At 43.8% G+C, this 23,829-nt stretch overlaps 1 protein-coding gene across 1 annotated transcript in view; it reads right to left on the bottom strand.

Moving 5' to 3' along the window:
* The window catches only part of LOC120065891 (copine-8-like), an 87,201-nt gene that overhangs the window by 42,182 nt on the left and 21,190 nt on the right, over nt 1-23,829 (bottom strand). The window contains exons 3-5 of the mRNA XM_039016935.1: nt 7,861-7,907; nt 7,649-7,752; nt 1,929-1,968 (exon numbers count right to left, since the gene is read on the bottom strand). Of these exons, the coding sequence (XP_038872863.1) occupies nt 1,929-1,968; nt 7,649-7,752; nt 7,861-7,907 (191 nt within the window). The remainder of the gene's footprint in view (nt 1-1,928; nt 1,969-7,648; nt 7,753-7,860; nt 7,908-23,829) is intronic.

A 23,829-nucleotide genomic window follows, 5' to 3' on the forward strand; every position in this document is an offset into this window, starting at 1 on the left:
GTTTTGGAGCAGTGGCTTCTTCCTTGCTGAGCGGCCTTTCAGGTTATGTCGATATTGTTTTACTGTGGATATAGATACTTCTGTACCTGTTTCCTCCAGCATCTTCACAAGGTCCTTTTCTGTTGTTCTGGGATTGATTTGCACTTTTCGCACCAAAGAACATTCATCTCTAGGAGACATGTCTCCTTCCGTAGCGTCTCCTTCCTGAGCGGTATGACGGCTGCGTGGTCCAATGGTGTTTATACTTGCGTACTATTGTTTGTACAGATGAAGGTAACATATACACGTAACATATAGGCAACATACATGTAACACATACAGGTATTGTAACATACTGGTAACATATAGGTAACATACAGGTAACACATACAGGTAACATACAGGTAGCATACAGGGAGAATCAACCCTAAAACTTGGTCCTGTAAGCGCCTCAACCATGCCCTAACCAACTGGGCCATGGTGCCTAAAAGTAACTCTACATGGCTTTGACCATTTGACACTAATACACAGCACATTGGACTTTCTGGCACTCTCTGCCAATTATGCCATGGTTGCTTGGCAACACAAGTATAGATGGTAGTAGTGTTTTGTGTGCATGGTGTTGTTTGCACAGGGCCTTTGGGTTGGGGCCATTAAATGAAAGTAGCTGTGTGTATGAGACTGAGGAGTGAGGACTTGTAACATGCAGTGCTACTGGGCCTGGCTGGCTCTGCTCTGCTTTGTGTATAATAAATGCACTTGACAGATGAGCTGTGTTTGGTCCAGCGGGCAGAAAGCTGCTCCTAGGATCTATTCTGTCGGTCGGTGATGATCGCTCCTCCCCTCCCCGTCCCACCGTGCAGTCAGGGCCTCTTGCTAAAAATGACAAAAACTATCTTCTTCTTCGGAGAGCGAGAGAGAGAGAAAGAGCGAGAGAGAAAGAGCGAGAGAGAAAGAGCGAGAGAGCGAGAGAGCGAGAGAGAGAGAGAGAGAGAGAGAGAGAGGAAAAAAGCCATTCCTCCTTCAGTGCAGATTTTAGAACTCCTGGGGGTCTGTGGTGTCACTAATATGATATGCAGGATGGGCTAGCGGTGGGGTAAGCTTTCCACTAGAGGCAGAGAGGGGCAGGTTTGTACTGAACACAACAGACCAGCAAACCTCTGGAGAATAGGCCAAGTCTTTGCTAGGCTACCAAAGCCCTAAAAACCATCAGATGACAAAATGGTTCAACCAATAGGAAATCTGATCTGAAATGTATGGTCAGGGAGTTACATGACGTATTAGAAAACAACATAAAGACTAGTAAATTGTGCATTATTGTTCTCTATCCGTGATACTTCGTCAGCGTTCCCCAGTCCAATCAGCTCGGGGTATGGAAACAATATGGCCAGAGAAAAACATCTGCTGTGATGGGTCTCCCTACCGTCCCCGTCTTCGCATCGGTGGATGCTGCCAAGAGAGATATTGTACTTTTACACGTTTTCAGTTTGCATTTATTTTTAGCGCCGTGGGTGGGGCGGGCAGGCAGCTAGTATGGAGAGAACGTGGAAACGTGGATAGACAATGGAAGCCAAGCTAATGCTGCGTGCCATATCTCCAATCCCCCACATCTGCAGTGGCGACAGGGCGCATCCAAGCGTCCTCAGTCATCATACTGAGAGTGACTCTGTGTGCTCAGTGCTTTCAGTGTTAGCCTGGGGGCTTCGAGGGGAGCTGGGGCTACTCTGCTGGATGTGTGGACGGATGGAGAGAGGAGCTCTTGATAAAGTCACGGCCACCATAGAACTACAGCGGTAGCCTAGCTAGAGACTAGCAGTTTGGTCTTAGCATCACCTGGCATCGTGTCTGTGATATGATTTGGGACTGGAAGGAGTTCTAGAGACTATCTGTATTTGTCCTATGAGAGCATTACTGAACAAACTAAACAGGAGAGGAAAAAGGCAACTCACATGTTTAGACAGGTTGTCGCTTTTCGAGTCAAGGTCATACCTGGAGAGAAAAAGAAACCACACATAATTTTAAAAAATCTAATAAAAAAAACGAGTAAAGAATATATATCTTTTTTTATTAGAATTACCTTTCGTGAACTAACACTCACACTTGACTTTTTCCCCCCATTACTAGCTCTGACTTTGCTGACAGCTACTTTGAGGAGAAATGTTCTTACAACACTCTTAGAGAAGAAAAGGTGGTAAGTTGAACCATGTAGGGTTCTTCAGTTTGTAACCTTCATAGAGAGTTTTAGGTAGAACCCTTTTTGGTGGTAGGTAGAACCCTAAGTGGAGGGTTCTATCTACAACTCTTTATGTAGGGATCTTCATAGAACCCCCTGTCACGCCCTGACCGTAGAGAGCTGTTTATGTCTCTATTTTGGTTTGGTCAGGGTGTGATTTGGGTGAGCATTCTATGTTCCTTTTTCTATGATTTGTATTTCTGTGTGTTTGGCCGGGTGTGGTTCTCAATCAGAGGCAGCTGTCTATCATTGTCTCTGATTGAGAACCATACTTAGGTAGCTCTTTTTCCCCACCTGTATTTGTGGGTAGTTGTCTATGTGTAGTTGCCTGTCAGTACTCATTTTTGTATAGCTTCACGGTTCGTTTGTTATTTTGTTCGTTTGTTTAGTGTTCGTTCTTTGAAATAAAGAGTAATGTACGGATCCCACGCTGCTCCTTGGTCTCCTCCCTTTGACGGCAGTGACACCCCCTGTGAATTGTTCTATCTAGAACTCTCTATGAAGGGTTATTCTTAAAACCCTCTATGAAGGATTATACCAAGAACCATTTCATCCTCTAAAGGTTCATCCTCTAAAGGTTCTTCCTAGAACCCTTTATGAACGGTTCCACCAGCCTTTCAAAATCAATTATTAATGACAATTACAGTGACTTGCGAAAGTGTTCACCCCTCTTGGCATTTTTCCTATTTTGTTGCCTTATAACCTGGAATTAAAATAGATTTTTTGAGGGTTTGGATCATTTAATTTACACAACATGCCTACCACTTTGATGATGCTAAATATTTTTTGATTGTGAAACAAACAAGAAATAAGACAAAAAAACAGAAAACTTGAGTGTGCATAACTATTCACCCCCCCAAGTCAATACTTTGTAGAGCCACCTTTTGCAGCAATTACAGCTGCAAGTCTCTTGGGGTATGTCTCTATAAGCTTGGCACATCAAGCAACTGGGATTGTTGCCCATTCTTCAAAGCAAACTGCTCCAGCTCCTTCAAGTTGGATGGGTTCCGCTGGTGTACAGCAATCTTTAAGTCATACCACAGATTCTCAATTGGATTGAGGTCTGGGCTTTGACTAGGCCATTCTAAGACATTTAAATGTTTCCCTGATAAAACAATTGATATGTTTAAAGATAAGGATTAAATAATTCTACCCTGAAACGTAACCATTAGGGAGTAAAGTTTATGTAGCATGTATAAGGAATAATTAAAGTATTAAACATAAGTCCAATTAGGTTGGACTGGGAGATAGAGAAATGTGTGTGTGCCTAAGAAAATACCGAAGAACAATTCAACTGTTTGAACCAACCTGGCAGGAACTCTGAGAAAAATTATGAGGACAGGGAGTACTTCTCAAGGTTTCCCTAATCTCGGGGGAATGGAACTGTCGGCTGGGTAGTGATACACAGTGTGGAGAACTATAGAGATAAAACTCACCTACTGTTTGTGTGGAAGTATGTGCGCAGCTATAAAATGGATGTCTTTGTATAATGGACTTTAGAACGTTCTCTAAATAAACTGTACTATCTTTTTGCATAAGCTGAGTCTTTGACTAATTATTATTAAACCCATGGTCTTACAGATCTCGGGGATTGGTCAGAGCTATTGATTGTCAGTTATTATCATTGGGATTGAAAATTCTCGTGACATTCCCCTTAAACCACTCGAGTGTTGCTTTATCAGTATGCTTAGGGTCATTGTCCTGCTGGAAGGTAAACCTCCGTCCCAGTCTCAAATCTCTTGAAGACTGAAACAGGTTTCCCTCAAGAATTTCCCTGTATTTAGCGCCATCCATCATTTCTTCAATTCTGACCAGTTTCCCAGTTCCTGCCGATGAAAGACATCCCCACAGCATGATGCTGCCACCGACATATGTCACTGTGGGGATGGTGTTCTCGGGGTGATGACAGTGTTGGGTTTGCGCCAGACATAGCATTTTCCTTGATGGCCAAAAAAGTTCAATTTTAGTCTCATCTAACCAGAGTACCTTCTTCCATTTGTTTGGGGAGTCTCCCACATGCCTTTTGGCAAACACCAAACATGTTTGCTTATTTTTTTCTTTAAGCAATGGCTTTTTTCTGGCCACTCTTCCATAAAGCCCAGCTCTGTGGAGTGTACGGCTTAAAGTGGTCCTATGGACAGATACTCCAATCTCCGCTGTGGAGCTTTGCAGCTCCTTCAGGGTTATCTTTGGTCTCTTTGTTGCCTCTCTGATTAATGTCCTCCTTGCCTGGTCTGTGAGTATTGGTGGGTGGCCCTCTCTTGGCAGGTTTGTTGTGGTGCCATATTCTTTCCATTTTTCATAATGGGATTTAATGGTGCTCTGTGGCATGTTAATGGTGCTCTGTGGCATTTTTATAACCCAACCCTGATCTGTACTTCTCCACAACTTTGTCCCTGACCTGTTTGGAGAACTCCTTGATCTTCGTGGTGTCGCTTGCTTGGTGGTGCCCCTTAGTGGTGTTGCAGACTAGAACAAGTGTATATATACTGAGATCATGTGACAAATCATGTGATACTTAGATTGCACACAGTTGGACTTTATTTAACTAATTATGTGACTTCTGAAGGTAATTGGTTGCACCAGATCTTACTTAGGGGCTTCATAGCAAAACGGGTGAATACATATGCATGCACCACTTTTCTTTAAAAAAAGAATTTAAACAATAAAAAAAAATTAAAAAAAATAACCAATTTGGACTATTTTGTATGTCCATTACATGAAATCCAAATAAAAATCTATTTATATTACAGGTTGTAATGCAACAAAATAGGAAAAATGCCAAGGGGGTGAATAATTTTGCAAGGAACTGTACATATATCATAAGGCCTTTTTTTGAGGGCATCTTATACCCTAACACAGTGATGTTAGGAAACTCCTGGTTTACGGGCCACATCAGGCCTGCAAATCACATTTGAGGCAGGTAGACTGGCGGTTAGGAGCGTTGGGCCAGTAACCGAAAGGTTGCTGGATCAAATCCCCGAGCTGACAAGGTCAAAATCTGTCGTTCTTCCTCTGAGCAAGGCAGTTAACTCACTGTTCCCTGGGCGCCGTGGATGTCGATTAAGGCAGCTCTCTGCACCTCTCTTATTCAAAGGGGTTGGGTTAAATGTGGAAGACACATTTCAGTTGAATGCATTCAGTTGTACAACTGACTAGGTATCCCCCTTTCCATATACAACTGACTAGGTATCCCCCTTTCCCTATACAACTGACTAGGTATCCCCCTTTCCCTATACAACTGACTAGGTAACCCCTTTCCCTTCACTAATCTGGTTTGCCAAGTGATGTTTAATTCTTATTGGGATCCAGCCAGAGTTACGATATCCAACAAGTGGAATGTTTTATCACCTGCAATCTGCATTCAGAATGACTGCCAGGGTAGGGAAGACTGAATACTGAGACTACCTTAATCATCTAAACTGGAACAACCATCTCAGTAACGGATGCAATAAGTCCAACTACTAACAGATTGGATTAGTTTAGAAAATTGTATGCTATATTTCTTTGTGTAGCATAAAATGTATCAATCAATCAATGTACATGCAAAAACACAGACATTATAACAAACAATTCTTAAAATCACCCTGCAATAGAGCATGCTGGGAATCATGATATTTAGTTGTACGTAGAAACCTTCTTGTCTTCCAAAGAATCATCAAAGAACCCGTACTTCCAAAAACGTTCTTATGATGTTACAGATTCTAGGTTGAACCCTTTGCCTTACAAATAACCTTTGTTTTCCAAAAAGGGTTCTTCAGATCAAAACAGTTCTTGGTAGAATTCAATACCTCCCCAAATAACCCTTTTTGAACCCTTTTTCTAAGAGTGTATGACTGTGATATGTGTTTGTCCCACCCAGCTATCTGAACTAAATGTAAGTGGCTCTGGATGAGAGTGTCTGCTAAATGACTAAAATGTAAATGTACCACTGATTGGGGAAAATCATAGTACCATTTTACAAAAAGGCTTGGCCGTCAGTGTCAATGGTTATAAACAATCAGACGTTGAAAAGAACGTAGCTTCTCCATAAAACTATAAAAACAACTTGTGTGCTGAAATGTATCCACCTGCTTTTCAAAAAGAAACCCATTTTATTCTAGTACAGTATATCCCTTCCTTAATCCATTGCTCAGGTGTTTTCACTTTGCGTGTGTGTATGTGTGCCTGTTTCTGTGCATGAGTGCACGCATGTGTGTGTGTGTGCCTGTACGTGCGCCTCCGCACGTGTGTGCATGTGTGATGGTGTGTATAATTGTCTCTACAGACAAGGTGCCATGTCACAGCTGAGAGAGATGATACAGTACTATGTTGGTACAAATGTAATTCCATAAGACTAGGGAACATTGTTACGCAACCGGGCCCGCCGATGGCAGAATGCACAGGTGTACCTAATGTACTATTCGTCTTTGCCTCGGTCACTCACAAATCTTCATAAATTATTCATATAATGACAAGGGAAAAAGTACACATATATATTTGTCAGAGAGGATGCCCTCGGGCGGCTTCTGTATGTAGGGGGAAGCTGTGTGTGTGTGTCTGCATGTGTGAGTGTGTACGTGTGTGTATGTGTGTGTGTGCGTGCGTGCATGCGTGTCGGGAGTGTGTGAGAGCGCCTCGGCAACCACTCTTTGCTGAGAGCCATTAGAGGGCCATCAGTGTAGATTGTCATACAGCCTGATGCTCACCCACTGACAATAGAGTCTGCTAAGCTACCAACACACACTCCATCTCACTAACTCTCCCTTCCTAACCCAAACATACACACACACACCCTCACACTCTGTCTCTCAAACTTAACACACACTTACTCATACTCTCTTCAACTAAACACTAAGGCAGGCACTCAGCTGTATTGCGACAAGGAAACAAAACATGAAACAGACTACATTTCCTATGGGAAACAGTCCTAATGTTGGAGACAAGCAGCTTGTCACCCACATGTTTCTTTTCCAAGCTTTAGCATACACAGCTATAGCATACACAGCTATAGCATACACAGCTATAGCATATTTAAAGGACCAATGGTGTCATTTTAAACCATATGATGTGCTCTGAGATAAGACCACAATTTAACTGACATTCATTTATGAATTCCAAAAAATGATGAACATCATGTGTATTTCAATATCGACCTTTTTAACTTTTGCCCCATGACCGTATTACGTTACAAAACATCTTATTAACAAGGGGAATTCATAAAGAAATGTTATCAAAATTCTTATGAATTTTTATTTATTTAAAAGGTGAACACTTACATCTTCCTTCTCTCACTTTATAAATATTTTATTCGTAACTCAACTTGTGCTTACAGACTCACACACAGCACCACTCTCTCTCAACCACACATGCTCATGCACACACACTAACTCACCTCACTAACTCACCCTCTCTAAACAAAACACACACACATGTGCATACCATGTGCATACTCACAGGTCAAAGCGGAGATTCTGCCTCTCCTCAAAGAAGTAGTCCAGGAGGAATTTACGGACAAAGTCTGGATTCAGTGTGTTGTCTATCACCTCTGTCCGACTAAACTACAATGAAAGAGAGAAGGAGGAACAGCCACTGGTTTGTATTGATTTAAAATGAATGAGGCAATACTCACAGAGCCTTGGACCCTCTCCCCCCTCACCTCAACTCACCTCTCTCCATTCCCTGTTGGAGATTCCTTGAGTGTACAGCACACAAACTGTCAAGAGGAGAAGAAGAAAACAAAAGGAAAAGCCTGTGTAAAACAGCAGTTAAAACACAGAGGAAAGAGCAGTTAAAACACAGAGGAAAGAGCAGTTAAAACACAGAGGAAACAGCAGTTAAAACACAGAGGAAACAGCAGTTAAAACACAGAGGAAAGAGCAGTTAAAACACAGAGGAAACAGCAGTTAAAACACAGAGGAAAGAGCAGTTAAAACACAGAGGAAAGAGCAGTTAAAACACAGAGGAAAGAGCAGTTAAAACACAGAGGAAAGAGCAGTTAAAACACAGAGGAAAGAGCAGTTAAAACACAGAGGAAAGAGCAGTTAAAACACAGAGGAAAGAGCAGTTAAAACACAGAGGAAAGAGCAGTTAAAACACAGAGGAAACAGCAGTTAAAACACAGGAAAGAGCAGTTAAAACAAAGAGGAAACCGCCGTTAAAACACAGAGGAAAGAGCAGTTAAAACACAGAGGAAAGAGCAGTTAAAACACAGAGGAAAGAGCAGTTAAAACACAGAGGAAACAGCAGTTAAAACACAGAGGAAACAGCAGTTAAAACACAGAGGAAACACGACATAAGAAACCTGGAAGATAACATTCTATCTCCTAGGCTATAACATCATGAGAGGAAAGCTCTGTTCCTAATTAATGTAAATGTCAGTGTAACTCTGCCTCCCAGGCAGCAATGAAGATTTTTCGAAGAGAAAGGACAAAAAAAAGGAACAGAGTTGAAAGTGCTAAAATGCTAAGGCAGTGTTTCTGAATCCTGGTCCTGGTGACCCAAGGGGTGCACATGTTAAATATTTCCCAAGCACTAACAAAGTAGCAGACTCATAATCAAGACTTTGATGAGAATCAGTTGTGTAAGTGCTAGGGCAAAAACTGAAATGTGTACGCCTTTGGGAAACACTGTGCTAAGGGGAATCCACTCTCACGTGAATTTATACAAGAATAAATATCTCTCTGGGAAGAAGAAGGGCTGGGGTGTATGTTTCATGATTAACTACTCATGGTGTGATTGTGATAACATACAGAAACTCAAGTCCTTTTGTTCACCCGACATAGAATACCTCACAATCAAATGCCGACTGTATTATCTCCCAAGATAATTCTCTTCGGTTATAGTTACAGCCGTGTATATTCCCCCTCAAGCCGATATACCATGACGGCCCTCAAAGAACTTCACTGGACTTTATGCAAACTGGAAACCACATATCCTGAGGCCGCATTTATTGTAACTGGGGATTTTAACAAAGCAAATTAGAGGAAAAGGCTGCTGAAGTTCTATCAACACATTGACTGTAGTACTCGCGCTGCTAAAACACTCGACCACTGCTACTCCAACTTCCGGGATGCCTATTAGGCCCTCCCCCGCCCTCCTTTCGGAAAATCTGACCATGACTACATTGTACTCATCCCTTCCTACAGGCAGAAACTCAAACAGGAAGTACCCGTGCTAAGGACTATTCAACGCTGGTCTGACCAATCGGAATCCAGGCTTCAAGATTGTTCTGATCTCGAAGACTGGGATATGTTCCGGGTAGCCTCCGATAATAACATTGACGACTATACTGATACTGTGACTGAGTTTATCAGGAAGTGTATGATGTACCCACTGTGACTATTAAAACCTACCCTAACCAGAAACCATGGATAAATGGCAGCATTCACGCAAAACTGAAAGCGCGAACCACTGCATTTAACCATGGCAAAGTAACTGGAAATATGGCAGAATGTATACAGCGTAGTTATTCCCTCCGCAAGGTAATCAAACAGGCAAAACGTCAGTATAGAGACAAAGCGGAGTCGCAATTCAACGGCTCAGACACGAGACGTATGTTGCAGGGTCTACAGACAATCACGGACTACAATGGAAAACCAGTCACGTCATGGGGCGGCAGCGTAGCCTAGTGGTTAGAGCATTGGACTAGTAACCGAAAGGTTGCAAATTCGAATCCCTGAGCTGACAAGGTACAAATATGTCGTTCTGCCCCTGAACAAGGCAGTTCACAACACACACTGTTCCTAGGCCGTCATTGAAAATAAGAATTTGTTCTTAACTGACTTGCCTAGTTAAATAAAGGTTAAAAAAAACACTGACGTCTTGCTTCCGGACAAGCTAAACACCTTCTTCGCCCATTCTGCTGTCACACATGCTTCAAGATGTCCACCATTGTTCCTGTACCCAAGAAAGCAAAGGTAACTGAACTAAATGACTATCGCACCGTAGCACTCACTTCTGTCATCATGAAGTTCTTTGAGAAGCTAGTTAAGGATCACATCACCTCTACCTTACCTGACACCCTAGACCCACTTGCATCGTCACAGACGATGCAATCGCACTGCACACTACCCTGTCCCATCTGGACAAAGAGGAATACCTATGTCAGAATGCTGTTCATTGACTATAGCTCAGCATTCAACACCTGAGTACCTTCCAAGCTCATCATTAAGCTCGAGGCCCTGGGTCTGAACCCCACCCCGAACCTTTAGAAGAGCATGAAATTGACTGTTGGACCTATCATATGGTTGAGGACTTATACACCCAAATATATGGACCAAAATAAACAGCTATGAACGTATTTTGTTTAAAAATACACACACGCACAGATTTAGTGTCCCAAAACCATCTGTTTTAATACAGTCTGGCGCTGTAATCTGAGCTACTGTAATCTGAGCCAATTCCTTCTACGGGGAGGGGTGTTAAAATGTTAAAATCAAAATACACCTCATCAGAATCAGAGGGGTCAGAGCCCCCATTCCACCTGACTGACCGTGATCACTACCCCTGAGAGGGCTTCAATGGCCTCTGTCCATAGAATCAACAAGAGTGATTCTACTCTGCCTGCCCTCGCTAGCTCTGTATGTATGCTAGCGAAAAGAGCTCTGGAGAAATGCCCATTCTCTAGTAGTTACAGTACCTCAGTGGCCAGGGCATGCATGTTTACGTGGTTAAATAGGGTTCCAGCTGGCTGTTGTGGTTATTATTTCGGTATGTAGTGTAATGTAATATATTGTAATGTACTGTCATGTAACGTCATGTAATGCAGTTGAGTTCAGCTGTCTGAATGTGGCTGAAATAGTCAAATCCACTAATTTGATGGGGTCTCTGAATACTTTTGCCATATAGTGTATGTCTTCCAATGGTGTGAATGCTGTCTACATCTGAAGATGATCCCTTTTCACTAAACGCTTGGAGGTAAGGACAACAGCAGTGGTGTAGCCTAGTGGATATCACATATTATTGTTATCTACATAGCGCATTGATGTGAATCACACTGCTGCTCTCTCATTTAGCTATTTGTGCCTTACATAATGTGGTAGTTTAAGCTGCCTATCAATCATTGTTTTTGCATCCAGTGGACAGCCAGCGACAAAATGTGCTCTTGCAACAGCTACATAGTGCGGAGCCCAGTCTATGGAATAAAAGTTTGAGGGAGTTCCTCCCTTCTAATCTCCATGGTAGTGTGCTTCATACTGTCAACAACAAGTTAAATTTAAGAAGAACACGAGAGAGGCTTTCATTGCTCAATCTAATTCCTGCTGATAAAAAAAACGGACATCACATGCTCAAACTTGCGCAATTTTGATATACTTAAACAGCTGCAAATTATGGAGGTATCAAAGTTTCACCAACAAAAACTTAAACAATAGTCCTATAGCAAATGCAGGTTACGGCATACATTTTTCAAATTAAAAATAGCACTTTTCGGTAGTGCTCAAAGTATTTCATTCCATGAGAGCAGCATTTATTTTTCAACTGGAAGCAATGAGCCCAATCAGTCGTCCATGACAACCAAATCATCAACAGAGCAGGCTAATACATTGAGCTCCAAAAATATCAGGACAATGGCCCCTTGACTTTTCCACATTTTGATACGTTACAGCCTTGTTTTAAAATGTATAAAAACATAACAAATCCTCATCAATCTACACACAATACCCCATAATGACAAAGCAAAAACAGGTTTTTATAAAATATACCTTTTACATAAGTATTCAGATACTTTACTCAGTACTTTGTTGAAGCACCTTTGGCAGCGATTACAGCCTCTAGTCTTCTTGGGTATGACGCTACAAGCTTGGCATACCTGTATTTGGAGGAGTTTCTCACATTTTTCTCTGCAGATCCTCTCAAGCGCTGTCAGGTTGGATGGGGAGTGTCGCTGCACAGCTATTTTCAGGTCTCTCCAGAGATGTTCGATTGGGTTCAAGTCCAGGCTCTCCAGGATATTCAGAGACTTGTCCCGAAGCCACTCCTGCGTTGTCTTGGCTGTGTGCTTAGGGTCATTGTCCTGTTGGAAGGTGAAACTTCGCCCCAGTCTGAGATCATGAGCAATCTGGAGAAGTATTTCATCAAGGATCTCTCTGTTCTTTGCTGCGTTTATCTTTCCCCCGATCCTGACTAGTCTCCCAGTCCCTGCTGCTGAAAAACATCCCCCCAGCATGATGCTGCCACCACCATGCTTCACAGTAGGGATGGTGCCAGGTTTCCTCCAGATGTGACACTTGGCATTCAGGCCAAAGAGTTCGATCTTGGTTTCATCAGACCAGAGAATCTTGTGGTCTTAGGGGATCTTTGGCAAACTCTAAGAGGGCTGTCATGCACCTTTTACTGAGAAGTGGCTTCCGTCTGGCCACTCTACCATAAAGGCCTGATTGGTCGAGTGTCAGGACCCGGTGTGAGAAACAGTCACTAATAGTCGGCAGAACCCAGAAGATGAGGCAGACACAGCAGTACTAGAGACGGTGGTTTAATCAAGGTAAAAGATCTTCAGGCAAAAAATATAAATCCACAACGTCAAAAGTAAAGCCAAGAGAAAAAAATGGATAACCTCCAAAATACAATGAAAATCCACAAAGTGGTAAGAACAGCAGGGAAAAACAAACCTCAAAAGACTAATCAAAAATAAACAAGAACAAAACCAGAGTACCTCTGGAAAATCCAACTAGAGAAATATATGTTCACAGCATGGCTGGGGCTGGGTGCTAACATACAAACACAGAGCAAAGAACTGAGGAACACTCAGGGTTTAAATACCTACAAGAAAATGAGGCACAGGTGCAAACAATAACTAGAACAACGGAAAAACAAAAGGTTCAAAAAGGCGCAATGGGAGCATCTAGTGACCAAAACCTGAATAGTCCTGGCCAAAACCTGACATCGAGTGCTGCAGAGATGTTTGTCATTCTGGAAGGTTCTCTCATCTCCACAGTAGAACTCTGGAGCTCTGTCAGTGATCATTCTCCCCTGATTGCTCAGTTTGGCCAGGCGGCCAGCTCTAGGAAGAGTCTTTGTGTTTCCAAACTTCTTACATTTAAGAATGATGGAGGCCATTATGTTCTTAGGGACTTTCAATGCTGCAGACATTTTTTGGTACCCTTGTCCAGATCTGTTTTTCGACACAATCTTGTCTTGGAACTCTACAGACAATTCCTTCGACTCATGGCTTGGTTTTTGCTCTGACATGCACTGTCATCTGTAGGACCTTATATAGACAGGTGTGTGCCTTTCCAAATCATGTCCAATCAATTGAATTTACCACGGGTGGACTCCAATAAAGTTGTAGAAACATCTCAAGGATGATCAATGGAAAAAGGATACACCTGAGCTAAATTTAGAGTCTCACAGCAAAGGGTCTGAATACCTACCTTTAGTTTTTAATAAAAAATATAAAAAAAATCTAAAAACCTGTTTTGGCATTGTCATTATGGGGTATTGGGTATAGATTGATGAGGATTTTTTAACATTTAATACATTTTACAATAAGTCTGTAACGTTGGGGAAGATGTCAGGATGGTAGAATTGGCACCCAAACAGGGACCTGAAGAGAAACACCCATGACACCATCCACACAAGGTTGAATCATGTCTTTTGTTGGAACCCCATACTGTGTCAATGTGGACACACCTAATGGTAATCATGTTCAAGATTCTTTCATTGTGGAAGGACTCGATGAACTAATGGAGTTGGATAGCACTGACTCTAATCCCCAGGTTTCGGGCTCGCCTATAACATCTCCGCCATTACCCTCCCCTCAAACCCTTCCTGTTACCCTGTCCAGAGAGACTGGGAGAGGTGTCTCTGTGATCACTGGACAACTGGAACATCAATGGACACACACCAATCATTGTTTGACAATGCAGGAGAATGCCATTCGCAAACTCAGTGAATGTGTGGAGGCTCATCAGACAGATGTGCAGCGGAGGTTGGATTACCTTCCCTGTCAAATGGAGGAAAACCAACAACAAATTGTTCAGAGACATAAATATTTACAAGATTCTCTGAAACAGGATATTCAGGGACAACTGCACCGGTCCAAAACACAAATGGAAACTAACCATCAGCAAGTCATAATCTATCTTGAGGAGGAACAAAAACAGAGAGCAGAGGAGTCAGCCTCTGTTGTGAAGGGAGTGTGTTCTTATCTGAAGGAAGTTATGGAGGACATGAAGAACTCTCTCACAGGGGAACTACGATTGTTGATTGAACAGACTCAAAAGGACACCGTTAATGAGATGGAAAAAGAACAGAAGGCCACAGACCTTCAAATGGAAGAGCTGCACCAGGAGGTAATGAAATGCTTTTCCCTTCTGGACAAATCTTCTGTACCTCCCTCAGGTTTTACCTCTGCCACTGGGTTGGCCAGTAACGGAATAGGAACAGGTAGCACTACAAAATCCCCTCTGAAGATACTGTTAAACCACAGAACCCCCGCTGCCACTGTCATGCCTCCTCTAGAGTGCTCCCTCCCTATCCAACTACTTTTCCCCACTTTTGGCAGCCCAGAAGATGATGATGATCCACTGTTTTTCTTATCTAAGTGTAATGATTTTCTTTCTATCCGGCCCGTTACTGACTGGGAGGTTCTTGCCACCCTCCGCAGTGTTCTACATGGTACAGCAAGAGACTGGTGGGAGATAGCCCGTGAACATGTGTCAACCTGGGAGGAGTTTCAAAATATATTCCTCTCAGCCTTCCTCTCAGAGGACTATGGGGATGAACTGGCGGAACGTGTGCGTAAGAGAGTCCAGGGTGAAGCAGAGCCAATACGGGACTTTGCCTTCTCCTATCGAGTTCTATGTAGGAGATGGAAGGCTGACATTACTGAGCAGGAGATGGTCAAACTCATTCTTAAGAACATGGTTCCCCGCCTTGCTAGTCAACTTCGAGAACATGTGCAGAATGTGGATGATCTGGTGCGTCTGGGGACTCAGTTTGAGAAGGACTGGAAGCACCACCTTCAAACTAAAAACCCTGTTCCTTCATCCCAGTATACCCATAGCTCTCCTGGGGCTAAACCATCTCAGATATTTGTACCCAAGATCCAGGTAAAAAGTCCAGTGATGTGTTGGAGGTGTAAAGTCCAACATCCTCCAGGTTCTTGCCCGCTCTATGTCCAGCGTCAGGATTCAGAGAAAGGACACAAGACCGAAAGTCTAGACAGACGTGGTGGCTTGCATACAATTGGGTCAGCCTTAATGCCCATGAAGCCTTTAGACATCACAACTAGCGGTCTTATTCCTATTCCGCAACAACTATTGGTGCCTCTGACTGTTAGGAACTGGAGAGGGAAGGTAATAATCGACACCGGAGCAACTTACACCCTGATGCAAGAGGCCCTGTGGCAGAACATGGCATTACCTCATGAGGAGCTACGAACATGGGAGGAGGGACCATTGTACTTGGCCAATAGAAAACCTACCACCCCCTTGGGCTGGATTGGTATAATAATAAAACTGCATGATGAGACTATTAAACTTCCTGTGGCTATTCTTGCAGATTCAAGCCTTGCATTTGCTGTAGTCCTTGGCCTAGACTTCCTGTTCTTCAGTGGACTGACCATCTCGATGTCCGAACCCTCCTATCGGCTGCACTCTGACTATTCCCAGCCTCATCCATTTCAACCTGGTAATGCACTGATTTCAGGCTGGAGCCTGCTACATTATGCAGAGTCCGGACAAGGTCAAGTCAGAGACCGAGAAAATATAAAGAGACAAAGACAAAAACATGTTCCACCAGTGAAGTCGGAGAACCCAACTATCACCCTGATTACCGCCGTACCCCCCTTCTATCCGAGAGCAAAAGCAAACCTGATGCTGATTTCTACATCAAACAAGCAGTGGAACAGGCATGTCAGTCAGATGATGAGAGGTGGCAGCTTTCCCAGATGTTGGAGATGAACGGTGAGGTCTGTACTCTTACACTCGGCCGTACAACCATCTTCAAACACAAAATCTATACCCGGCATGATGTCCCCATTAAGCAGCGTCCCTACAGGTTGTCCCCCGCCAAACTGGCAATTCTCAATGAACTGCTCAAAAGCATGTTGGAGAATGGAATTGTGGAACCTTCTTTTTCCGGATGGGCTTCTCCGGTTGTCCTGATTCCTAAGAAAGATGGTGGATATCGATTCTGTGTGGACTACAGGAAGCCGAATGCCATAACAGAAAGCGATGCCTACCCTCTACCAAACATAAATGACATACTGGAATCTCTGGCAGGAGCATCTATCTTTAGTCATCTGGATCTGAACAGTGGCTATTGGCAGGTGGCAATGGATCCCGCTAGTCAGGACAAGACTGCCTTTGTCACCCCTGCTGGTTTGTACTCCTTCAAAGTCATGCCTTTTAGTTTGAAGAATGCTCCAGCAACCTTCCAAAGGTTGATGGAGACTGTCCTGGGAGATCTGAGGGGTAGAAATTGTCTTGTGTATCTGGATGACATCATAATCTACTCCTCCTCTGTCGCGGATCATCTGAAGGACATACAGTCCGTCTTCGACAGACTAAAGGCTGCAGGTTTGACCTTGAACTTGAAGAAGTGTCATTTCTGTTTGCCAGAACTCAAGTTCCTTGGTCATGTGGTTAATGCTGAAGGTATCCATGCAGATCCAGCCAAAGTTGCAGCAGTGCAGGAATTCCCAATTCCCACATCCCTCAAGGCTGTTCAGCGTTTTCTGGGTATGGCTGGATGGTACCACAGGTTTGTGCCTGACTTTTCAAAGGTCGCCGAACCCCTCAACCACCTTAAGAAGAAGGGTGTGAAATTCCAATGGACATCTGCATGCCAAATTGCATTTGAAGCACTCAAAAACAGTCTAATTACTCCTCCAGTGCTTGGACATCCTAACCTGAATGCTCATTTCATTGTGTAGACGGATGCAAGTCAAACAGGACAGAAGAAGTTCTTGCCTATGCAAGTCGCACCCTTAATTCAGCCGAGAGGAATTATTCAACGACTGAAAGGGAGTGCCTCGCTGTGGTCTGGGCTTTGGAGAAATGGAGCTACTACATGGAGGCGAAGATCTTCACCGTTGTCACAGACCACGCTGCTCTGCAGTGGGTTCTGGCATCAGGCAAGACCAACAGCCGTCTTATTCGCTGGTCTATCAGACTGCAGAAGTTTGACTTCATCATTGAATATCGCAAAGGAAAACTGAACGTTGTACCAGATGCCCTTTCTCGGATTACAGAGACTGCCAATGTTTGTCCTCCCTTGTGCAGCACTTACACTACCGCTAAGTGTCTGGATGATTCCTTTCCTCTGGATGATGAGAGTGTATGGAGAGCACAGCAGAAGGATGCTGCCATCATGGTCAATCCACAAGAGTCTGTCTGAAGAAGACTCGAAGAGTCGCTTCAATGATAAGTATAGCATAATTCAGGATAAAGTGTATCGAAAAACTCCAAGCGGAGATGGAATACACAGCACCCATTATCGCGTCTTCATTCCCTCTACATTGAGTGACCAGATAATCCAAGTTTATCATGCTAATCCCATGAGTGGCCGTCTTGGAGTTTTTAAGACGTATCGAAGACTACAAGAGGTGGTTTACTGGCCAGGCATGTGGGTTGATACCCGGAAGTTTGTACAGCAGTGTGAAGTCTGCCAGAAATACAAACCAGACATTGGCAGACCTGCTGGGAAAATGCAGCAGACCGTGGTAAACCATCCAAATGAAATGTTGGGAATTGATCTCATGGGACCTTTTCCTCCCAGCCGGGGGACCCGGAATGAATATCTATTGGTGGTAGTGGACTACTACACACACTGGGTGGAGTTGTTTCCACTCCGCAAAGCCACTGCATCAGCCATTGCTCTAATTCTGCGACGGGAGGTCTCTACCAGATTCGGAATTCCAGACCAAATCCTCTCTGACCGAGGTCCGCAGTTCATATCAGGAATATACAAAGAGCTCTGTACCTACTGGGGTGTAATTGCCAAGCTGACCACAGCCTACCATCCTCAGACCAACCTGACCGAGAGGGTAAACTGAACCCTGAAGGGGATGATTGCTTCATTCGTGGGGGATCAGGACACAGGGTGGGATCAGCATCTTCCGGAATTTCGCTTTGCACTGAACTCTGCCGTGCAGGAGACTTCTGGGGTCACTCCCGCCGAACTCCACCTGGGAAGACCACTAAAAGGTCCGATGGACAGAGTCTTGCAAAGTTCCAATGTTTCACCTGACTGCCCAGCGTTTGATGCCGTACAACACCACCACACCTTGCTAGCCAGAGTGGAGGCCAGCAAAACCAAAGCCAAACAACAACAGCTGAGAAACTATGACAAACATAGACGAGACGTCTGTTTTCCACCCCAGTCTCGTGTCTGGGTACGTTCACATCATCTGTCAAAGGCGTCTAAGAAGTTCACTGCCAAGCTAGCTTCGAGATGGAAAGGCCCATACCGTGTAGTGCAGCAGTTGGGACCAGTGAACTACTTGGTCTGTTTGGAAGACACTGGGGAAGATGTCAGGACGGTGCATGTTGTTGACCTAAAGGCCTGCTACCCTACGGAAGAAGAGCTGGATCGCAGGCAAAAGCAACACCTGCAGGACCTCTTCGTGGAGGACTCTGATGATGAGAACTTCCCTGGTTGTGTGTAGCAGGAACATGAACTTGTCAAAGCCTGCATCCTCTCTGTTTCTACAGGCTTTGTTTTTTCATGGGGGGAGGAGTGTGGCGAAATCCAGCACGGAGCCTTCACTGTGCGCTGCCACTTTAAGAGCGCATGAGCAGTAAGGAATGAGGAAATAAAGACAGCTCGTTCAGCTCTTTGGGGAGGAGCTCTTGGGTGGCGCAACAGTTTGATTGTGTGTGTGCTATGCTGCAGAAGTGTTGTTTGTTTTCAGCGTATGTAGTTATAAAGTATTTAACTCAATCATCGGTGTGATCGCTCTACGTCGTGGTTGTTTTCGCTTGGGACCGCGCCGGTTATGGATCGCATGGATTAGTAGCAACATTGTTGCGAAGCTTAAACATACAAACCAACAAACCATCGACAGTCAGACAGTACACCGGCACGCCTGAAGACCACAGCTAAGATCTCTCTTGTTCTCTTTCTCTCTTTCTCTTCCCTCTATCGTTCCAGTGCTTTAGCCTGCAACAGACTCTCTATTTTTCAAATGCACTTCCCATTGAAGTTCATTAGAGCTGGACTATTATTGCCCTGCCAGAATTATTTGGGTGGACATTTTAGTTAAAAGGGAGGTTGCTTGCAAGTTGGGTATTGTTATTTGAACTCTATTGAGGTGGGGTGTACTAATGACATGTGGCTGAGAAGATTGTGGACATTTTTAAGGCCTTTGTTGTGTCTATGAACACCCCCCACATTCATACCCTCTGCACTCATCCACTGGAAGATAATACAGATTATTGCAAATCCTCTGTTGATGACTGGGTTCTTTCTTGTATGAAGTAGCTGTTGAATTGCTCTACCATTATTATTATTATTGTATGAGGTATTCTTGGTGGGGTTACCCCTGTGCTGTGATGTGGGTTTTATAGGGTGTGTATTCGTCACTTCCTCTTGAATTTGCAGACGTGTTGCTGTGCGTTTTGTTGCTGTGCGTTTTGTTGCCAACTTTACTTTGCTAGCTGACAACTTTACGTTTTTTTTCTTCTTTTTAATTACCGTTTATATTTTTAGTTTTTCCATCGCAACTTTTTTCCCTCATTCAACTTTTTCACTCCGGACGCTTTATCTGGACATGGTTCGTCAGCACCTTCAACAGCCGAAGCTAAGTAGTAACATTAACATGATGTCTTCTAATTGCAGTCGCTGTACTCATAATATACAGGAGAACGATCGCCTTATGGCGAGGATAGCTGTGCTGCAAGCCCAGCTTCAGACGCAATCGTTAGGCAAGGGTAATTTCAGTGAAGGAAAGGAAGAAACAGCGTCTGTGCCACCAGTAAGTACAGATACTAACGTTAGTATAAACCCCCCCGCACGGTCCCCGCAGCCGGACAACTTTCTCATGGCTTCTGGAGGGAAATGCTGTTGGAATGCTCAACTGGTGTCGCTCATTCAGCCGACAGAAACTTTCAACCGGTTTTCCCCATTATGTAGCGAGTCGGAGTCTGAGTCTGAGTCTTCTCTTGTCTCTACTCCTCCCGCTACGGGGTCTGAGACGCCGAAGGCTCCAACCATTAGCTCTGACAAATTGAAAACCCTAGTCATTGGCGACTCCATTACCCGCAGTATTAGACTTAAAACGAATCACCCAGCGATCATACACTGTTTACCAGGGGGCAGGGCTACCGACGTTAAGGCTAATCTAAAGATGGTGCTGGCTAAAGCTAAATCTGGCGAGTGTAGAGAGTATAGAGATATTGTTATCCACGTCGGCACCAACGATGTTAGGATGAAACAGTCAGAGGTCACCAAGTGCAACATAGCTTCAGCGTGTAAATCAGCTAGAAAGATGTGTCGGCATCGAGTAATTGTCTCTGGCCCCCTCCCAGTTAGGGGGAGTGACGAGCTCTACAGCAGAGTCTCACAACTCAATCGCTGGTTGAAAACTGTTTTCTGCCCCTCCCAAAAGATAGAATTTGTAGATAATTGGCCCTCTTTCTGGGACTCACCCACAAACAGGACCAAGCCTGGCCTGCTGAGGAGTGACGGACTCCATCCTAGCTGGAGGGGTGCTCTCATCTTATCTACTAACATAGATAGGGCTCTAACTCCTCTAGCTCCACAATGAAATAGGGTGCAGGCCAGGCAGCAGGCTGTTAGCCAACCTGCCAGCTTAGTGGAGTCTGCCAATAGCACAGTCAGTGTAGTCAGCTCAGCCATCCCCATTGAGACTGTGTCTGTGCCTCGACCTAGGTTGGGCAAAACTAAACATGGCGGTGTTCGCCTTAGCAATCTCATTAGGATAAAGACCTCCTCCATTCCTGCCATTATTGAAAGAGCTCGTGATACCTCACATCTCAAAATAGGGTTACTTAATGTTAGATCCCTCACTTCAAAGGCAGTCATAGTCAATGAACTAATCACTGATCATAATCTTGATGTGATTGGCCTGACTGAAACATGGCTTAAGCCTGATGAATTTACTGTGTTAAATGAGGCCTCACCTCCTGGTTACATTAGTGACCATATCCCCCGTGCATCCCGCAAAGGCGGAGGTGTTGCTAACATTTACGATAGCAAATTTCAATTTACAAAAAAAAAAGAAGACGTTTTCGTCTTTTGAGCTTCTAGTCATGAAATCTATGCAGCCTACTCAATCACTTTTTATAGCTACTGTTTACAGGCCTCCTGGGCCATATACAGCGTTCCTCTCTGAGTTCCCTGAATTCCTATCAGACCTTGTAGTCATAGCAGATCATATTCTAATTTTTGGTGATTTTAATATTCATATGGGGAAGTCCACAGACCCACTCCAAGTCTTTCGGAGCCATCATCGACTCAGTGGGTTTTGTCCAACATGTCTCTGGACCTACTCACTGCCACAGTCATACTCTGGACCTAGTTTTGTCCCATGGAATAAATGTTGTAGATCTTAATGTTTTTCCACATAATCCTGGACTATCGGACCACCCTTTTATTACGTTTGCAATCGCAACAAATAATCTGCTCAGACCCCAACCAAGGAGCATCAAAAGTTGTGCTATAAATTCTCAGACAACACAAAAATTCCTTGATGCCCTTCCAGACTCCTTCTGCCTACCCAAGGACGTCAGAGGACAAAAATCAGTTAACCACCTAACTGAGGAACTCAATTTAACCTTGCGCTATACCCTAGATGCAGTTGCACCCCTAAAAACGAAAAACATTTGTCATAAGAAACTAGCTCCCTGGTATACAGAAAATACCCGAGCTTTGAAGCGAGCTTCCAGAAAATTGGAACGGAAATGGCGCCACACCAAACTGGAAGTCTTCCGACTAGCTTGGAAAGACAGTACCGTGCAGTACCGAAGAGCCCTCACTGCTGCTCGATCATCCTACTTTTCCAACTTAATCGAGGAAAATAAGAACAATCCAAAATTTATTTTTGATACTGTTGCAAAGCTAACTAAAAAGCAGCATTCCCCAAGAGAGGATGGCCTTCACTTCAGCAGTAATAAATTCATGAACTTCTTTGAGGAAAAGATCATGACCATTAGAAAGCAAATTACGGACTCCTCTTTGAATCTGCGTATTCCTCCAGGGCTTAGCTGTCCTGGATCTGCACAGCTCTGCCAGGGCCTGGGATCGGGAGAGACACTTAAGTGTTTTAGTACTATATCTCTTGACACAATGAGGAAAATAATCATGGCCTCTAAACCTTCAAGCTGCATACTGGATCCTATTCCTACTAAACTACTGAAAGAGCTGCTTCCTGTGCTTGGCCCTCCTATGTTGAACATAATAAACAGCTCTCTATCCACCGGATGTGTACCAAACTCACTAAAAGTGGCAGTAATAAAGCCTCTCTTGAAAAAGCCAAACCTTGACCCGGAAAATATAAAAAACTAATCGGCCTATATCGAATCTTCCATTCCTCTCAAAAATTTTAGAAAAAGCTGTTGCGCAGCAACTCACTGCCTTCCTGAAGACAAACAATGTATACGAAATGCTTCAGTCTGGTTTTAGACCCCATCATAGCACTGAGACTGCACTTGTGAAGGTGGTAAATTACCTTTTAATGGCGTCAGACCGAGGCTCTGCATCTGTCCTCGTGCTACTAGACCTTAGTGCTGCCTTTGACACCATCGATCACCACATTCTTTTGGAGAGACTGGAAACCCAAATTGGTCTACACGGACAAGTTCTGGCCTGGTTTAGATCTTACCTGTCGGAAAGATATCAGTTTGTCTCTGTGAATGGTTTGTCCTCTGACAAATCAACTGTCCATTTCGGTGTTCCTCAAGGTTCCGTTTTAGGACCACTATTGTTTTCACTATATATTTTACCTCTTGGGGATGTTATTCGAAAACATAATGTTAACTTTCACTGCTATGCGGATGACACACAGCTGTACATTTCAATGAAACATGGTGAAGCCCCAAAATTGCCCTCGCTAGAAGCCTGTGTTTCAGACATAAGGAAGTGGATGGCTGAAAACTTTCTACTTTTAAACTCGGACAAAACAGAGATGCTTGTTCTAGGTCCCAAGAAACAAAGAGATCTTCTGTTAAATCTGACAATTAATCTTGATGGTTGTAAAGTCGTCTCAAATAAAACTGTGAAGGACCTCGGCGTTACTCTTGACCCTGATCTCTCTTTTGACGAACATATCAAGACTGTTTCAAGGACAGCTTTTTTCCATCTACGTAACATTGCAAAAATCAGAAATTTTCTGTCCAAAAATGATGCAGAAAAATTAATCCATGCATTTGTTACTTCTAGGTTAGACTACTGCAATGCTCTACTTTCCGGCTACCCGGATAAAGCACTAAATAAACTTCAGTTAGTGCTAAATACGGCTGCTAGAATCCTGACTAGAACCAAGAAATTTGATCATATTACTCCAGTGCTAGCTTCGCTACACTGGCTTCCTGTTAAGGCAAGGGCTGATTTCAAGGTTTTACTGTTAACCTATAAAGCGTTACATGGGCTTGCTCCTACCTATCTTTCCGAGTTGGTCCTGCCGTACATACCTATACGTACGCTACGGTCACAAGACGCAGGCCTCCTAATTG

This window comes from Salvelinus namaycush, chromosome 21, assembly GCF_016432855.1.
Source record: "Salvelinus namaycush isolate Seneca chromosome 21, SaNama_1.0, whole genome shotgun sequence".
NCBI classification, from domain to species: domain Eukaryota; kingdom Metazoa; phylum Chordata; class Actinopteri; order Salmoniformes; family Salmonidae; genus Salvelinus; species Salvelinus namaycush.